This window comes from Homalodisca vitripennis, chromosome 4 (genome assembly GCF_021130785.1).
Source record: "Homalodisca vitripennis isolate AUS2020 chromosome 4, UT_GWSS_2.1, whole genome shotgun sequence".
In the NCBI taxonomy this organism is placed as follows: Eukaryota; Metazoa; Arthropoda; class Insecta; order Hemiptera; family Cicadellidae; genus Homalodisca; species Homalodisca vitripennis.
In genome coordinates this window covers 162,505,314-162,525,028 of record NC_060210.1, presented here as the reverse complement: position 1 = coordinate 162,525,028, position 19,715 = coordinate 162,505,314, and the positions used below count along the sequence as shown (strand labels likewise).

Below are 19,715 nucleotides of genomic sequence, written 5' to 3'. Positions count from 1 at the left end.
ACCCAAATGAGGGAGTACAACTGGCAAGTACTCAGTGTTTTGGTGAGATTGGAGCTGTTGATCCTTATCTACTTCCTAATAGAGTTAAAATGGAGGGTTTATGTATCTGTCAACAGTTGCTGGATGCCATCATCTGAGGATGTAAAGACCCAAATGAGGGAATACAACTGGCAAGTACTCAGTGTCTTGGTGAGATTGAAGCTGTTGATCCTTATCTACTTCCTAATAGAGTTAAAATGGAGGGTTTATGTATCTGATGTATCTGTCAACAGTTGCTGGATGCCCTCATCTCAGGATGTAAAGACCCAAATGAGGGAGTACAACTGGCAAGTGCTCAGTGTCTTGGTGAGATCGGAGCTGTTGATCCTGGTCTACTTCCTAATAGAGTTAAAATGGAAGGTTTGTGTACATGTACTTTTTACAATTTAATATTAAGTTGTAAAGTAACAAAGGTTTCGATAGTAAGAAGTAATGCCTATAGAAAGAAACAAATTTTGTTAAGTATATTCAATCATTTAATTAAGCTTATTAATTTTTAAATTCAAAAGATGGAACTTATTAAGACAGTCGTTTTTTTTTCATATTATTTACATAACTGAACAACCAATTAGAAATAGTTGTAAATTCCTAACTGACAGAAATATCCAAATGTATTTATCCTCAATTGGAATAATTGCACATTTCCCCTCTACAATGAAAAAAATACATTCTCCTTTTAAATTTTTAATATTTTGTAAATTTACATTGAGAGTTAAAGAATAAAATTTTATAAATATATATATATATATATATATATATATATATATAAAACACACATACAGTAAAAATATCCCGCACAGGCTTGAAAATTCCCGAAGGATTTCAGGTAAAGGAATAAAATTTACCATTAACTTCATCATTACTGCACCTATAAACCAATTTTTTACAGAAGTAACTACCATTTTTTGATCATGTCAGGGAGTGGCCCACAAGGAGTCAGAAGGATATATTAAATTAGAGCATAGATTGAGTAGTACATCAAATTAAAGGTCTCTATTAGTATAGTACAATACCACAAATCCGACCTAAAAAGGTTTACTCTTAAAAAATTAGGTCGGTTTCAAGTTTGAAACATTTACAATGTAGATCCTGTTCTAGGTGGTTTAATATTCTTGTCTTGGCTCAAGTTGTGAAAGATAAACTTAGTAAATGAATACTGGACTGAAGAAATAGTTTTTAAGGTAGTTAGTGACTCTTAACATCCAGTGGAGGCAGTGGAGGATGGTCTACAAGGAGTTTGGCAAAAAGATTTAATGTAATCATAACTCATGGTGTACATAAATTTGTGGTTGGTGCAGTTGTAATAATGTACCAAGTCTCATTGCTATACTTGTAATCGTTTGGGAATTATCAAGCCCATGCAGGACTTTTTTACACTCTGTATATATATATATATATATATATATATATATATATATATATATATATATATATATATATATATAATTTGGGACTGAGTTCAGAAATATTTATTTTCTAGTTGAAGAAAAAGAGATATCATTTGTTATCAACAGCGAAGCTTTTGTTATCCGAGCACTGAAGGAGTTTGTTCGAGCTTTCCAAGCAGCAACAACTACTATGGACAGTTATGCTTTTGGTATACAGGTAATTCTTCTTATTGATCTAATGTCACAATCTGGTAATATTTCATGAAATTAAACTTAAGTTTTTTGTGCTTTAATTTTGTAGAGCCTTTAAGCTTTTACTTTATATTTTTGCTAATCTGATGTCATATGCTAAAACATAAAAACTTGTATATAAATATAGAACACGGTTCAATCCTTAAATTATTTTTCATTTTATCTTTTAAAACCTGTGGACAGTTTACTCTTTCAGTTTAATATTTATCTCATTTAACCCTTTAAGTGGTAGTGGGTGAATTATTTCCCACCATGTTTTGCTTTGGTTTATTTGTTACAGCTCAAAAAATCACTGGGATAATAATTTCCCACTTTAGAATCCTTCAATGACTAAACATATCTCTATGGAGAAGTAGGTTTTTTTTCAGCTGACAAAAAAATAGTAAAGCCAGTCAGCTGTTTACTCAAAAGTGGGAAATTATTATCCCACTGGCACTCTGGGACAACTAACTTACAGATTCTTCTTGGATCTTTGTTTTTTATATCAAGATAATAGATGACTGATGTAACATTGCCGATTTTGAAGGTTAGTAAACATATCTATGATCAATTAGGATTATTTTAATGATATAATGTATACATTTTCTCATGTATTATGATTGGAGTGAAAACTATTGTGTTGCAAGACACTAGGCTAGATTTGCAGGTTATGTTTTTGGCTGGAGTTTGTAATATTTTCTTACACAATTGGAAGGGTTAGATAACACAGTATTATATATCAATCTATTCAGCAAATTATAGTTTTCAAAAGGGCATTACCACTTTAGTCCAAGCACATTTGGCAAAGTTAATATTTAGCTGTCACTGTAAGCCTGCATACTTAGACAGAAATGTTTTACGAGGTTGAGGCCTATATCATTTTATGCCTAGCATTTTTGTTACAGTACATGGGAGGCGTTGATTGCTTTGACCAGCATATGTCAAACTACTCAATAGTTCAGAAATCAAGAAAGTGGTGGATGAAGCTTCTTTATTATTTTATTGATTCAGCTGTAGTCAATAGCTATATCATGTACTCACATGATTATAAAACAAAAAAGAACAAAACAATCACACACCTAAACTTTAGATCTGCTCTTGTAAATGGCCTCATTGGAAGTTTTTCTTCAAGAATTCGGAAAGGATTTTCTCCAGGAAGAGGATGGGGGAGAAAAAGGAATAGTACAAAAGGACGAGCGACTGTTCAAAATGCTGTTCGGCACTCAAATGTAGGTGCACATCTACCCCAAAAAATTGAGAAGCATAGGAGGTGTGCACATTGTTCTACAAAGGCCAAGGAGAAGAGGAGCAATATGGTCTGCCCGACTTGTAACGTTGCTCTCTGCAAGGATTGTTTCACTCCATTCCACCAAAACTAGATGAAACAGGCTACAAAACGAGCCCCACAATACGTTATTGTGTTTCAAAGTGTTTTTTATCTTTAGTAATAATGTTTGTAATAATATTATAATTAATATTTGCCGTTATTATTAAAATATTATGCATATGACTAAATTATTTCATTCAATTCCTCTAATATCCAAAAAGTGGGAAATATATATCCCAGTAAATCATACACCATACATGGATAAATGCAGGTTGCTTATGTTTCACTGGGATATTAATTTCCCACCCAAAAAAAAAACACAAAAACAATTAAAATTGTTTTGAAATTATTTTTTAAGTCATATTTGGCAACATTAGAACCATCCTATAAAGAAATTGGCTAATTTTTCAAAGTGCCAGACTACTGCCACTTAAAGGGTTAATGACAGTCTGTGGAATGAAATGGAGGAGGAAGTCATCTGTATTTGATTACAGAACCGGTGCCTTTTTTATTTCAACTGGAGCTGAAATTAGCAGTTGTTAAATAGTTCCTTGATGTCTTAATAGACTGACTGAGGGGTTATGGCACGGTGGTAGAATTCTATATTGACTTCTACTAGTTGAGATACCAAGTAATCAGTGCTGAAAATAGTGCAAAAGTCACTTGCTTCTTCTTCCTCGATATCAGTTTAAATTTCTAGACGTTAACTTTGGTTTACATGTCTTTTCATTGCCCATCTGGAATCCAGTTGAACTGTGGTAATAGCATTGTTTGAACTTTCTTTACTATTGTACCAAATTGCTATAAATCTTTACTTTATTTATGAATATAAACTTGGATAAAGTTGTGCAAAACCGTATGGAATGAACTGATTTCTTCTTAGTTCAATCATTCAACATTGGAACTATGTGGTAGGCAATCATCTAGTAGAAGTCCTTCCACTAAAAAACTAAGTGAACCACCTTACAGCTCCAACTCCTTCACATATGAATGAAATCCTTTTCCCTGACTATCAACAAGTGCGGCAACTCTTTTCCTATCCTTTGATGTAATGCTGGGTCATAGATCTGATTGACGCTTTGATAATGGAGTAAAAGAAGTGTCTTCCTTTGAACTTCAACAGTTATCACAGCTTCATAGCATTTACAAATAGGATATTGCAGCATTTTCTCAACACCAAGCCCAATATGCCTTTGTTGGGCATTAATTGAATATTCCTTGTTGGTACGTCTCTGAAGTTCTTGAGCTGCTCACCAACAGAAGGAAGATAGGTAAGGCTGCAGCATCACCAGGAAGGGCAACCTCTAATGTAATTTTGATTTGTGTCAATTATATTTTACTTCTTAGATAGTGTTGGAATATTAATTGAAAATGAAATAGAAGTTGAATTGTCCTACAAGGTGTGTTAAAAAACTATCTCGAATTTTTTGTATTTTCAAAAATTATTTATTTATTCGTGAATATCTATTTTGTCCCCTTCAAAGTAATCCCCCTGGGATATTATACACTTGTGCCAACGTTTTTTCCAATCTTTGAAGCACTTCAAAAAATCATTTTTTTGTATCTTGTTCAGCTCCTCCTTCGATGCCGTCTCTATCTCGTCAATCGTGCCATAGCGTCGTCCTTTCATGGGCCTCTTCAGTTTCGGGAACAAGAAAAAAATCACAGGGGGCCAGATCTGGGGAATTCTGTGGATGCGGTATCATTAGTGTGTTGTTTTTGGCCAAGAAGTTGCGTACAAGCAGCGATGTGTGAGCAGGGGCGTTATCGTGGTGCAAAAGCCAATTTTTGTTTTTCCACAAATTCGGGCGTTTCTGGAGGATTGCTTCGCGCAAATTGCGCATAACTTGCAGGTAATATTCCTTATTCACCGTTCTATCTTGTGGCAAGAACTCATGATGCACTACGCCCCTGCAATCGAAGAAAACTGTAAGCAAAACTTTCACATTCGACCGAACTTGGCGTGCTTTTTTCGGTCTTGGTTCGTGCGGCAGCTTCCATTGAGATGATTGAGCTTTGGTTTCCACGTCATAACCATAAACCCACGATTCGTCACCAGTTATGACCTTCTGGAGCAAATTCGGGTCGTCGCGGACGGATTCCAACATCTCATTAGCAATGTTCATGCGATGCTGTTTTTGATCGAAATTGAGCAATTTTGGTACGAATTTTGTGGCGACCCGTCTCATGCCCAAATTATCGATTAAAATCGAATGGCACGAGCCAATCGATATGCCTAGGTCCTCGGCAATTTCTCTAACGGTGATTCGACGATTTGCTAATACCATTTTCTTCACTTCATCAATTTTTTTGCCTGTTGTTGAAGTGCTCGGGCGTCCGGCATGCTCTTCGTCGTTCACATCTTCTCGGCCTTCTGAAAACATTTTGTACCACCGATAAACGTTGCTTTTGTCCAAAGTAGCTTCTCCGTATGCCACAGTCAACATTCGGAATGCATCCGCGCACTTAATTTAGTTTTTCACACAAAATTTGATACAGGTTCTTTGTTCCATTTTTTTGAATAGGTAAAAATCGAAGACGAACCAAAACACGTGCAAGCAAAGCAGCTGTCAACAATTAACTGAACATTCAAAATGGCCGAAATTGTCAACATAAGTGAGAGACATATGTACCAACATAACGCCACAAAAAATATCAAAATTCGAATATACGTATCCCGCAAAAATTCAAAATTTGCGATACTTTTTGAACACACCTCGTATATCAACAAAACTACTTTGATATATATTTGTATGATATTAGTATGTTGTGTCAAGAATTTCTCATTGTTAGTATTAACTGTTTGGTATGTGACATTGCCAGGAACTGCTGAAACTCTACAATGTTACCAAGAGTGATATCTGGAAGCAGTTGTCAGACTCCACTAAAGAGATTATTTCTCCATTCCGAGACTCTCGCTATAAGCCAATGCAAGTCAAGGACACTAACATCCCTCATCCTATATTTGGGTTAGTTATTAATTATAAGCATTATTGGTGTTCATCAGTAGTATAAATGATTTTAGTTCCCTAAACTAACTAAAAATGGTTTAAAGTTGATTTTATTTAAACAGATTGGGTATGATTTATAAGATAGGTCTCAAACCACATTAATTCATTTTAGTTTGATACCCATATTTCCCAACTTGCGTAGCAACATTTCATAACATAGAAAGTTTTTCTATAATCTAATAAAATTGTCATTGCTGTGTCATCTTGCTCTTTAGATTATAAGATTTTTTTTTATTTCACAAAATGTTAAGATACAATTTTTAATTTTATTGACTTATTTATATTTTAACATTGCTAAATAATCAATTTGAGTGTTTTTTTAACAGAAGTGTTAATTTTTAGAGTATTTTTTCATTAAAACTTTGACAGGCTGCCATTGTGTACTGGGTTCAGATGGTTTGGGCATTATACTTCTTTTACAAGATGTAAAAATGAGATAACACTCAATAGGGGTTTACATTTAAAACTTTTGACTTACCCACAATCTCTCTTTTAGGGTTGGGAGTTGAAGTTCTCATATATTCAAAAAACGATGATTTTTAATCTTATAATGATACCCTTCATGGATATTGGTTCATTAGCTTAAACGTACCTTTAATTAATATTTTTTAGATGCATAGTGAAATGAAATAGACTAAATGATGACATTGAATAGTAACAGTTTACAGTTTAGATTATTAATTACTATAACAAAAGTGGTGATATAATGTGCTGGACATATATTTACTGCAAGGAGAGCTGCGTAAAAAACATAATTTCAGAAAGATTTCTTTGAGCTTATGAGTAATGCAATTTTTGGCAAAACTCTTCAAGATCTAAGAAAACATATAGATATCAAATTAGTAACAGATAAGTTAGTTGGAGTTAGTTAGTTAGTTGGATATTAGTTCATTAGCTTAAACATAACTTTAATATTTTTTAGATGCATAGTGAAAAGAAATAGACTAATGATGACATTGAATAGTAACAGTTTACAGTCTATATTATTAATTACTATAACAAAAGTGGTGATATAATGTGCTGGACATATATTTACTGCAAGGAGAGCTGCGTAAAAAAACATAATTTCCGAAAGATTTCTTTAAGCTTATGAATAATGCAATTTTTGGCAAAACTCTTCAACATCTAAGAAAACATATAGATATCAAATTAGTAACAGATAAGGGAAATTAGAAAAAACTACTATCATCATTAACGATAGTCTAGTATCAGTATGCATGGATAAAACCGTTGTAAAAATGGATAAACCATCATATGTTGGGTTGAGCATTTTAGATATATGTCTAAAATTCACATGTATGATTTCTATTATAATCACATATTTACTAAATTTATTATATGAGGGAAATATTTATTTTCTGAAATGGGACAAGTAAAACAATTAATGTAAACTAAAATTTATGACCACTATTTGTTATTATTAAAACAAATGTATGAATTAATTATGCATTACATCACCTACTCTGAGTAAGCTATTAGAAATATCAGAGAACATACATAGTCTTACCCTTTCTTGTTCAATAACCTTCTGAAACCTGATAACATTTTCAGAACTTACCTGAAAATCCAAACCTTAAAATACTTTAAATACTCCTGTGTATGACATTAAATCAAACAACATTAAATAATTTGTCAACATTAGAACATGTAAAGGTTACTCAGGCTGTTTTGTTTGCAGTATCTTAGAGATTTGCAATGCTTATTAAATAATGTTTTGTTTATTTTGCTCAGATCTACTCACGGGACAGGATTCTAGATGTGGGCTGTGCATTGGGTTTCTCGCCTTAAATAATTAAATAATTTGTCAACAATAGAACATGTAAAGGTTACTCAGGCTGTTTTGTTTGCAGTATCTTAGAGATTTGCAATGCTTATTAAATAATGTGTTGTTTATTTTGCTCAGATCTACTCATGGGACAGGATTCAAGATGTGGGCTGTGCACTGGGTTTCTCGCCTTATTCCAGCAGTTACAGACGAATTTGTGAGAAAAGTGTTCTCAGTTTGTCAACTGGGACTGAAAAATGACCTTCAGACTCTTCTATTCTTTCTGCCATATATTGTCTGTTAGTAGTTATAAATTTATACTCATTATGAGGCTCTCTTACATTTTAATTAATGATGGAGCAGTAAAAAAAAACTAGATTCCAGTAAAAAAATTATGATCTTCATTCTTTATTCTAAACATCATTACAATTCCTATGTTATTTGTTACTAAGAAATATGAAAATAGCAGGATTCTAAAAATTTAAAAAAAGGTTATCCCCATTTTTTTAAATGCATAAACGATGGAAAAAATGTTTGATTCCAATTCCAAAAGTAATTTTTTATCAAAAGTATTTATATTTTGTTCTGAGTTTTATTCTAAATAGATATATAATATAATTAAGGGGGCTGGCCCAGTATCGCAATCACTTTTGCATGGTTTTGGAAAACAATTTTGTACTCAGTCAAATATTGCCCAATTTGTTTGAAACTTTCAGGTTAAGTCAAAATAGACTTTTTATACACACTTAAGAAAAAACAAAATTGTAAATATAAAATTTATTATTTTTTTTAATTTTTGTTTTTTTTTTTGCAAAAAAGATCTTTAGTCTAATGGTTTTAACATGATAAATAATCTACCTTATGAGATAATTTCACAAAATAAAATGTATCTTGTTCCTAGGCAATAGTTTCTTGGCCTGAACTAAAAATATATCAAAAATGTACAAATAAAACAAATTACTGAATTTTAAAGTAGTTTTACCAAAAAAATTGAGTTTTTAGAAGGTAATAGGCTTGGAATATAAGAAATACTTTACTCACCATTTTAATTTTAGTTCAAGCCATTTACACAGCTAAAATGAAGATCTGGTGAAAATTTGGTGAAGATTGCTCCAATACTTTTGGAGTTATGATGTAAAATAATAGGAAAAAAACAATGTTTCGGGAAATCGCAAACAAACATATTTTATTGATAAATTTACTAAAATGGTACTCTAAAATCCTCCAGCAGCATAAGAAACACCTTCCTTTTCCTTGTCTTGACTTTCCTTTTCTATTCTAAGCCTTCTCCTTGCTCTCCTTTCTTCCAGACTTGCCAACATAGTTCTTTTATTTGCGTCGCGCACTCGTCGTCGAACGTCAAAAGTCTCCATGCAGCTGTTGAAGTGTTTTCCGGGTTTGATTTTCAAGTGGTCTAGCACTTTTGACTTTGCATTATTCACTTCATTAAATATCAGGGAAGTTTCATGAGCAGCTATTTCCACAATATCCCTTCCTGCAAATCCTTTTTTAGGACACAGTGTCCACAAAATACTGTTGAAACTTTCGTTGGAATTCTGTGTTTTTCCCATAAGACATCTTTGGAGGAGGTTTGGCATTGTTAGGTCTACAAATATTGGTTTTATCTCCAGCAGTTTGAACATAGAGTTTTCTCTCATTCAATAAAACCATAGAGGAACAAATCTCGAAGTATTAGTAAGGGAGTACTATAAATGTGCCTATATATGAATGACTGGAAAATAGAATCAAAACAAAGTCTTGTCTGACATACGTTTACACTTTTACCTGTAACTCAGCCAAAAAAAAATCGTATGCCCATGATATTTACATCAAATTAATTGTAAATAAACAAGAAAAAATTACAAAATATAAAAAAAAATTGCAAAAATTTTACTGGGCCAGCCCCCTTAAATAACTACAGCATTAATTTTGTACAATATAATATTTTCACCACATATAGGCTTTTAACACTATAATAGGATAGGCAAATCAAAGGTATAGGATACTTATGGATATTTTAAACTATTAATTGTCACAAAGAAGTGAATTTATTTATAATTCACATTCTTAACAAGGTTTCTTTTTTATAAGTTATTACAATAGTTTCAGATTTCTATATCATTTTGGTGCAAATTTAATGACATTTTATGTTAATAATAAATATATATAAATAAAACTGAAAAAATCCTTTATTCAAATATATTTTTGTAATTAGTATATTAATATGAAATTAATCAGAAAAAGTTTAATATATAATTATATAAAAAATATAAATATATCTTGGAGGAGAAGCTCTTTTTATTGTAAAATATATTGCAGTTAAAGAATCAAACAATTTTACAATAATTTTAAATCTATTGCGCAAGGCCTTTAAACGGGATGCCATTGTCAGTTGTGATTCAAAAGATTTTAAACATTATAAATATTTTTACAATTTGAAAACAATTATGAGTTTTTTTCAAATAATAAAATAAAATCTACTAAAATATTGTACTAATGAGATGTAATCAATTATAATAAATACATATATACATGTATGTATGTATAAAATGTTAAGTAAAACAGAATGTAGGTATATTGTTTAAAGGATTGGTGCATTTTGTATTGGTCCAAAATCATTGTTCAATATTTTATCTTCATGTTTTTTAATATATAACATTTCAGTTATGTCAAGTTCTTCTTGTTTATAGAATGGTTTAAATATTTTGAAGTTTTTAAAGCTGTGATTTGATTCTTAATGCATGTTTGGCAATATCAGATTTTTAAATTTGTTAGTATTTCAAATATTTTTTATGGCCTTTAAATTTTTTAACTAGTTGTTTTTGACTGTTGTAAATTTTATAATACATTTTACTTTTAGTTTTGTACATTTTATTTTATTTTCGTCTAACATATTTATTGTCTTTTGGATTTTTAATTAAATTACTTATTCACTGTGGAAAATGTTATTCGGAAAGGTTATGTTCATGTGAAAATCTTTTTTGAAATGCCATTATTATTTTCTTATAAAATGGTCCATAACTCACGGATTTCCAAATACACTCACTTTTTAAATTTATTGGTTCTTGATTTTTTTTTATAGTCTTTTCATTTTTTAATGTGCTGTTCATTAATTTGGTTGAGTTTCCATTGAAAACTGATATGCTATGTAGAAAAACTGTTTTTTCTGCACAAAAACCCGCAAATATAAAAAAGTCAGCTGGCAATTTAAGGGTGTGTTAAAACACTGTGCAATATAATAAATATTTAACTATATTCTATTATTAATGCTTTTGTTGTATAAATATATGATAGAGTTAAAATAATTTTTCCTTAAGTGATCAAAGTACATAGCAGTGTGAATTAAGGTGGAAGTGTCTGCACATCCATTCTGTAACTTAACATTTCTAGGACAGGTAGGCTATTTATAGCCCATAAAGTTCATTGTCCAAGATGATGTGAGCTATATGTAGGTCGCTTTTGTTTTAATGTTTATGAAACATCTTACAATCATGATTCTTTGCTAACATAATATGTCCTATGACCTTTCTACAAATATGTGTAGTCATAGAGTATAAGTCATCTAGATTTTTTTTTACGTTGCATAATACCTGTAGCATTACATTATTCCAGTTATATTGTCAGACAGGTGAATAAGTTGTGTAATTGTGTTGCTTTACTTTATTTTCCAACAAATAATATATCAAATTTTGTATCCTTACAGAAAATTAAGTAAAAAACTGAAAATCTTGTTGCCAACAGTAAAGTTATTTTTTGTTCTCGTAGTAAACTAATGCTGACTAAAAAATTAAAAAAAAACAAACAAAAAAGCTAAGTAAAATATGAAAAAAGCTATAATCAATCAAATTAAATTATGTTTTTTGTAAACAATTTATTGTGATTAGGGTAAAAAAGTGTAAAAATATATATATATATATATATATATATATATATATATATATATATGTGTGTGTGTGTGTGTGTATGTGTATGTGTATATATATTAAAAAAATCATTCGCTTTAAAAATGTACAGGAAAATTACAGAAATATTTGAAGTTCTAAAAGGGCTTTATGTTTAAAATTTTTTATTGACGGTGGATGTTTTGAAAGGATAGTAGGATTTTGGACACTTATTATGTTATGAAAACATAGTGTTATATTGTTTTGTAAGATGTAACGATAGCAAACGTCCAAAATCGTACTAAAAGGGTTAACACTTTTTGGATAATTACCCATCACTTAAGGTTCAAACTCCACTGTATATGTAGCCTTGCTGGATCCCTATCAATTTAATGTTATATATTAATGTTCCTGTATTTTAGTTTGTCTTATTAAAATTCTTGTAAATATGAGTATTTTATTTTACAAGTATTTTATTGTAAGTATGTTCAATTACCTATAATACAACTAACTGTTAATACTCAGGTACACTATGGCACAATCAACCACAATTATATTTTTGTTATGCAGTGTATGCAATACTCGGAGCAACCAAAAGCCAGAGTGTACGCATTGCCGAAGAGATGAGTACAGTATTGACGTGGAGTGATGACCAGCCTGCCACGGAAGGGGATACTCCATTAGGTAGTATACTTACAACTGGCAGCTCTGTACAGGACCTCCCAGTCAGTCAGGAGAAGTCTCTGACACACACACTCTGTGCCAAGACCATCTATCAGCTCTTTGACTTCCTGTATCGTTGGCTCCGGGAGACCAAGCAGAAAATCAAGCCTAATGAAAAGTCTGCACTATCACTGCAGTATGATACACTCCATGGTAACCTACATGCAATATTATCAATTTTTTAGTTAAAAGAAATTGGATAAATAGTAATTTAGACATCATTGTAATGTACGCATTAAGTGCATTTTGGTATTTTAAAAATATAAACGTTTAGCCTTTTTGTGATTCACAGACCGTATACCTTTTTAGAACTAACCAGACATAAAGAGGGCATATCTGTACACAGCACATTCAGTTAGAATCACAGAAAAGGTGGGAAATAATTAGTGCCACTAAAAGCCCATGACGGCCATTGGAACCCTTGACGTCAACGTTGGAAGCTTTGCGTTCACTCCACAAAAGCTAATATCCTGGGTCAGAGTGTGACTTCCAATGGACCAATATTTATCATTTGAGATTTAAATATAGAAGTAATAAAAGAAGGTGACTTTTCAAACCAAACTTGAACCCTTCACGTTATCATTCAAAAGGTATGTTTACTGATGAACACACACAAATTGGTTTTCAACTGGTGGAAGTGACTGCATAAAACATTCACAGAATAAATCTCGTGGTAGCTAATTTGAAAAATATGGATACGTTTTAAGGGCTCAACTCTAGATTTTACAATGAATAAATTTATTGTACATCTTCTATATACAAGCAGACACAAACAAATTTCACACGTGACCAAAATGAAACTGCATTGAATTTTTTCAAGTGTAAGAATATATTTTCCCTGTTATAAGAACACTACCCTAGAATGTGTTTACTATGTAAATCAGTAAATTATATAATATTATTCTTGCAGTGTTAATCAGTTCTGAACTATGTTCCAAATTTCAATACTGTCAGTCATAATAAAGTCGTTAAAATCGATGAAATATCTATACCAAACTGGCAAACAAGAAAATTAATAGATACTTATTAATTATTGCATGAGGTCCTTGCTCCATCCACCCCAGTTTTCATCAGTAATCTTAGCCAAAAATCCATTTACTGTTTAGCTTGTAATGAAAATGAAATTTCAAGCAAAGCTAAAATGTGTTAATAAGTTACTAAAAAGTGTCATATGAAACAGCAAAAAGCAAAGAGGTGAAAGTGACAAAAGTATAGTTTTAGTACAAATAGTTTAAAGTTCAGTATATATAGACAATTTTAAAGTTAAATTACATTAAAAACATAAAACCAATATTTAATACATTTTATTGTTTTGTGAGGCCTTTAAAATGTGTTAAATATTGGTTTTATGTTTTTAATGTAATTTAACAGTGACCAATATAAGCTCCATCTACAGCAATTTTAAAGTTGTTTGCCTCTATTTTTATTTACAATAGTTTTCTACATATATAATTTATTTAAAATATATTTCGTGTATTTTCAGAAATTTAACATTAAATAGTATATTTTATCCGGTATTGGTTTAGAAATGATTACTTTCTGTAAACAAATGTAATTTAACAACTTTTTTCTAAAAAAAAAACTTGATAAATACATTATTTTTGTAAAACATAGGAAAATTTAAAACAAGCCTTCCATACAAACATTGTACATAATTTTATTGTGAACATAAAAATACATATTCACATATTTTAGGTTTATAATTTATATACCGTATATATATATATAACGTATATATATATATATACCGTATATATATATATATACACATTAAATTGTATAAATGGCAATAGCCTTATTTAATTTCAATAAACATTGAATCGCAAAAAGTAATTGCTCCGCCGGGAGTCGAACCCGGATCTCTCACTTGCCGGGTGAATGTGCTACCATTACACCACAGAGCGCTTACTTTTTCTGATTCAATTATTTTGTATTTGGCCGTATCTGTCATATATATATATATATATAAACATAATTCAAGAAACAACACTGAACTGACAGTGATCACGGTGAAGATGTGATACCTCATTTAGCATTTGGCTCTGCCCAGTAGCACTATGCATTACTCATAAAACATGTTTTTGAAACCTAGCAGATGTAATTAGATCTGAGAATTTGCTACCAAAAGTCACTGAGGGATGGCAAAGTAATCAGATCACAACATATACATTCACATTACTTTAAGATATATATATAAGTTTTATATATATATCACTGACGGATGGCAAAGTAATCAGATCACAACATATACATTCACATTACTTTAAGATATATATATATAAGTTATATATATATATATATATATATAAACGCAACAGTAACGTCATTACTTTTGGTGGCTTGTTACACAGCGACGTGGCTGTTGTATTATTAACTGTTCAAAGGGGTCAAACATAATAAATATTGAAAGTGTACATTTCTGAAAAACCCAGATCTTATGACATATGCTATATAGAAAAACTCTAAGTAATTGAAAATATTCCTCTTATTTCAAAAACTCAGAATGTAAGTAAGCGTGTATGGGAGCAAGGGGTTAAAAAGTATTATGTGTTGTTTAGGAAACCATTACCTTCAAACAGCCATCACCTTCAATAACTGTTTTACAGGAAAACTCAAATCAGACAAAACCGCCAATTAAGAAGATAGCAGTTAGCTTATCAGTTGATGACAGAGTACTGAAAGCCACCTAATCTAATTAATAGATAATATTTTGTAATTCCTCTTTTCCCTTAAAGGCTTACTTAAGAACTAATTTTTTGAAATAAAGGGAAAACATTTCCAATCATGATTTGTTATATTTAATTTTTTTACCTAGTATATATTATAAAATGTGGAATGTATAGAAATTTGCTCTTTCACTATTTATTATTTTTAATATCTTGGACTTTTAATTATAAATTAGTGTGAATTTAAAATAATCCTTCCATGTCAAACAACTGTAAAATATTAATAAAGGAAGAAAGACTGTATAAGAGAAGAGCTCTTCCACTACACTTTGTTGTTGCAAACTCTAGTCAATCTGTCAGATGAGTCACTGTCATCTGCCTAATTTGTGTTATTATGATTTTTTTGTGGTAAATTACACTATACTATGTCTTTTTTCAGAGTTTTTGAAGAAATTTTCAAAACTGGAAATTTCTGAGGGGTCGTTCAAGTGCAGAGAATACACTCGTGCTCTGCTATTCCTTGAGGAGTATATAACAGAAAATCCAAATACTCTACAGAGTTATTTACCATCCTTAGGTGTAAGTATAATTTATTATTATTATTATTATTATTGATAGCTTTCATAGCTTAAAATTAAAAAAAGTATGATGCATGTTAGAATAAATACGTGATGCCCTGTGAAATCTTGTTATTATCAAAGGCTGCCACATCCATAAAAGAATGTTATTTTAATAATTTAAAAATAATTGTGAAATTTTAAGCTAAATAAAATAGTAAACCAAATAAAATAACTTTCAATAAGAATTGAATAATTTTTAATACAAATAATGTTCACGTATTGATTGACAGTTAAATACCTATGACTAGGTAATTGGCTAGTAGCAAAAATATTTAATTTGTTGGCAAACAACATTTTCATTAAAGAAGCTATTTCTGTCATTGCCTGTGTAACCCCATACAGATGTGCTGATATCAAACAAACATATTATTCTTGTTTACAGAATATACATCAACTTGATATATTTCTAATGTGACAAAAATATTAACTATTATTATGCAATAATTATTCACCTCTATTCAGTGTTCCTTGATTCTTATTTAAAATTTAACTATGAAACGAACGATCTGCAGCATTGTGATTCTATCAAGTCACTATAATAGTTATTTAGCGCTCTAAAGGTTAATCGTATTGGCCAATGTATCAAATTTATACTAATAAGACAATTTTTGGTGCCAAGTTGTACACTTTTGTAGTCCTTAATAAAAACCTCCTGTTTCATATTTCAAAATTTTATCTTGAATACTTTAGTATACAAGATGCACACTTTTCTTATTTCCAACCGGCATTGCTTTATAGTAGTTTCTCCAGAAAGAATCATAATTAGGTAAAAGTTTTATTATAACCAGAAAACCATAATTTACTTTATCACCCAACTTAATACTATTTCCTCCAAAAGGTAAATTTAAAATTAGCAAAACAATAAGGTTACGTTCATGATCTTTAATGTTTTGTAGAGATACATCTTATCAATACAAAACTTGTGTTTATTTACTCACCTATCAAATAAAAATGTGGTTTATCACACAAATTACACTTTTCTAAACTAGGGTTTTTAAATTAACAACATGAAAAAAAGTTTGAGTAAGAAACATTTTCAAAGATGTCATCTTTTCCACAGGGATATCCTGATGTTAAATAGGGATAATAAAACTACTACGTCAACTGTATTCTAGTAAAATTTTAGTTCTCTGTTCAAAATACTGATATTATGGAAATATGTTGGGATGGTATCAAGTAAAATAAGGTAACACAAATCTTCCTCTGTTGCTTGTTGTGGTGGTCGATAGTCAGGAGGGAAGTGATAAACATCAGAAAACACTTAATGATTAATTTTCTCAAGTAAGTAGGCAGTAGCTGATCACATCACTGGTTTCTTCTGGTCACTTATCACTGTGCTTATAACTCATGTTGTGGAATAATTTGGAATTCAGTAATATTACTGAAATCATTTTATAGAATTATAATAATTTTATACAAAATATTATAGAAAATTCTGGATTTGCCTATAGGTACTCCGCAATAATTTTGAGTGCTTTCAATTTATAATATTCAAGTTGCCACTACTTCTCAAGTTGTTTCCAATAAACCAGTTTTCTAGTAATCTGAGTTTTACTATAATAATACAAACTGTTATGTTGTGTTTTAGATAATATACTATCATCTCCATGATCCTGACAGCCTGAGAGGGATTATAGCCATCCACGAAACTGAGCCCACTGCACAGGAGATGATTCTGTTCCACGAGGTCACTGGAAAACTTCAGGTAAAGCTATATAATGCCCTTTCACACAACTTATTCTAAAATGTATTTTTGTGTTAATGTTTTACTGGTTTTAAAGCAATCTTGTGTGGAAAGATAAGAGTAACAGGAAAGTTAGTAACACCTGTGTCTAAAGTATGTTTAAGAGTAAAAGTTTAAAATTAGAAAATAAATCATTTGTAACTGCCATAATAAATTTTAATTATGTGTTAATATTAACAAAATTCTTTATTTAATTTTATATTAGACATAACACTTATAATTCCATTAACAGAAAAATGTTTGCCAGTTATTTACCTTCAGCCTTATAAGCAAAGAAAAATTACTTTCTGACTTCAAAATATTTGGTCATAAACATATAACTGAAAGATCTTGATTAAATTTACAACTGGTACCATATTTCTTCATGACTCATGTAAATGAATCACACATTTATAACACAGGCTTACACATTTACATAAGTTTAAAGTTTATTACATCTAAACTACTAAGATGATGTGGAAAATCTCAAAGAAAAATAAATTTATGTTTACCATATTAGCAGCAGCTTGGGGAGGGACAACTTCTGACAACCTGCAACGCATACTTTTGAAACAAAAAAAAAGCCACAAGAATACTGGGTAATCTCCAACCACGAGAGTCTTGCAGGGATGCTTTCAAGCACCTCAAAATCTTAACAGTCATAGGCCTGTACATCCTGGAAATAGTAACGTATGTCCACATCAAGACTCCAGGCATAGCAGAAAGGAGTGAGCAATTCCTTCACTACAACAACAGACGTGCCACTGACTACTGCCTTCCTGTGCACCGACTCCGCAGCACTTGAACATAAGCCAAGTTACATCGGCGCCAAAATGTGGAACTGTTTGCCAGAGATGCTGAAAAAAGGTGGATCAACAACAATTCGCTCATCACTTGAAGACCTGGCTTCTCAATCGACCCTTCTACAGCATCAAAAACAGCAGCACACAGCAGCAGCAGTTGTTTTTATGTTTTATCAACTTTCAAATCAAAATTAAAATATTTTCTCATTGACAAGGCTCTTTATAGTTTTAACGAATTTTAAATACAGAACATGTCAAATTATATAGTTAATAATAATACTTTAGATGTACAATGCTATTGATGACACCATTCAGTGTACAATGTTGTGCCAATGAATAAAGAAATTTTGATTTGATTTGATTTGATCAAAGAATTCATGAGCTGGCCAACTCAACCGGACTTTTGAAAAAATTACTCAGAATTGTACTTGCTCCTCAGTAATATTGTATGACACTATAGGCCTACTTATCTTGACGATAACGTATTAAAGATAATTTTGATTTGATTAGGTAAAACTTATTAAAACATTACCAAAAGAAGAAATAATTATATCTGTCAGACTTTTAAAAAGTCAATATTGATATAAACGATACAAGGCCAAATACAGAACACAAGTTTGCCTCATGACTCAATATCTAATTACAGTCACAAAATATACATGAATCTTAAATTGTTAATGAGGGTAAATGATTCAGAAAATTGTATTTCTTGCACTTTGGTATAGTACCATTTTATTATTGTTTCTTAATACATAAAGTATTAATTATTGATGATAGTTAATAGATCAGTTTTCTAGGATGCAGCTGCCTGCTATGAACAACTGGGGCAGGAGAATGTTGGTGGTGAAGATTTGTATAAAGCTATGGTGCAATGTTACCTGGGTATGGACCAGCCTTTGACTGCTCTGAAGTTGGCTCAAGGACTCTTGAACAGGTCAATACTTACATACATATGTTCTGGTGATGTTTGCATCCTTATCTTATTATAAGTAGTCAGCTCTCAATTACGAGGTAGGGGTAGATGGATATAGAAAATTTAATATGAATTAAAATTGCAAACTATATTTCCAATTTGTGTGGTTGGATATATATATATATATATATGTCATGTAAAGACTGTCCGAAGGACTACATTGGTCAGACCATAACTCCATTGCACATTAGAATGAACAAAAATCGCAGCGATACAAATCTTGAAATTAAATCAAATCCTATTTCGGCCCACGCAATGGAGCATAACAAAAAATTCGATGAATGCTTTTCTCTAAAAAGTATTAACAAAATTCAGAACCCCCATAAACTTAAAATAAATTATTTAGAAATAGCTCATCAGAGGGTGCTACAAACTAAACATCCGGATGGTCTAAATTTAAGATACGGATAGCAGTATGTATAGCAGTATTGTATAGCAGTATAAATTACACGTTACAATTTTAATTTATAACATTACACATTTAACTACAATTTTAATTTATAACTTTATATTCCTTGTAATAAGCAAAATTATTTACTCTTTGTACGTAATTCAAAATTAGTTT

At 30.9% G+C, this 19,715-nt stretch overlaps 1 protein-coding gene across 2 annotated transcripts in view; it reads left to right on the top strand.

The window, feature by feature from the left end:
* The window catches only part of LOC124360495 (serine/threonine-protein kinase ATR-like), a 67,238-nt gene that overhangs the window by 19,424 nt on the left and 28,099 nt on the right, over positions 1-19,715 (top strand). For both annotated transcript variants that reach the window (XM_046814172.1, XM_046814173.1), the window contains exons 9-16: positions 273-399; positions 1,520-1,644; positions 5,809-5,954; positions 7,900-8,060; positions 12,213-12,518; positions 15,471-15,610; positions 17,240-17,356; positions 18,975-19,111. In XM_046814172.1, coding sequence (XP_046670128.1) covers positions 273-399; positions 1,520-1,644; positions 5,809-5,954; positions 7,900-8,060; positions 12,213-12,518; positions 15,471-15,610; positions 17,240-17,356; positions 18,975-19,111 — 1,259 coding nt within the window. The remainder of the gene's footprint in view (positions 1-272; positions 400-1,519; positions 1,645-5,808; positions 5,955-7,899; positions 8,061-12,212; positions 12,519-15,470; positions 15,611-17,239; positions 17,357-18,974; positions 19,112-19,715) is intronic.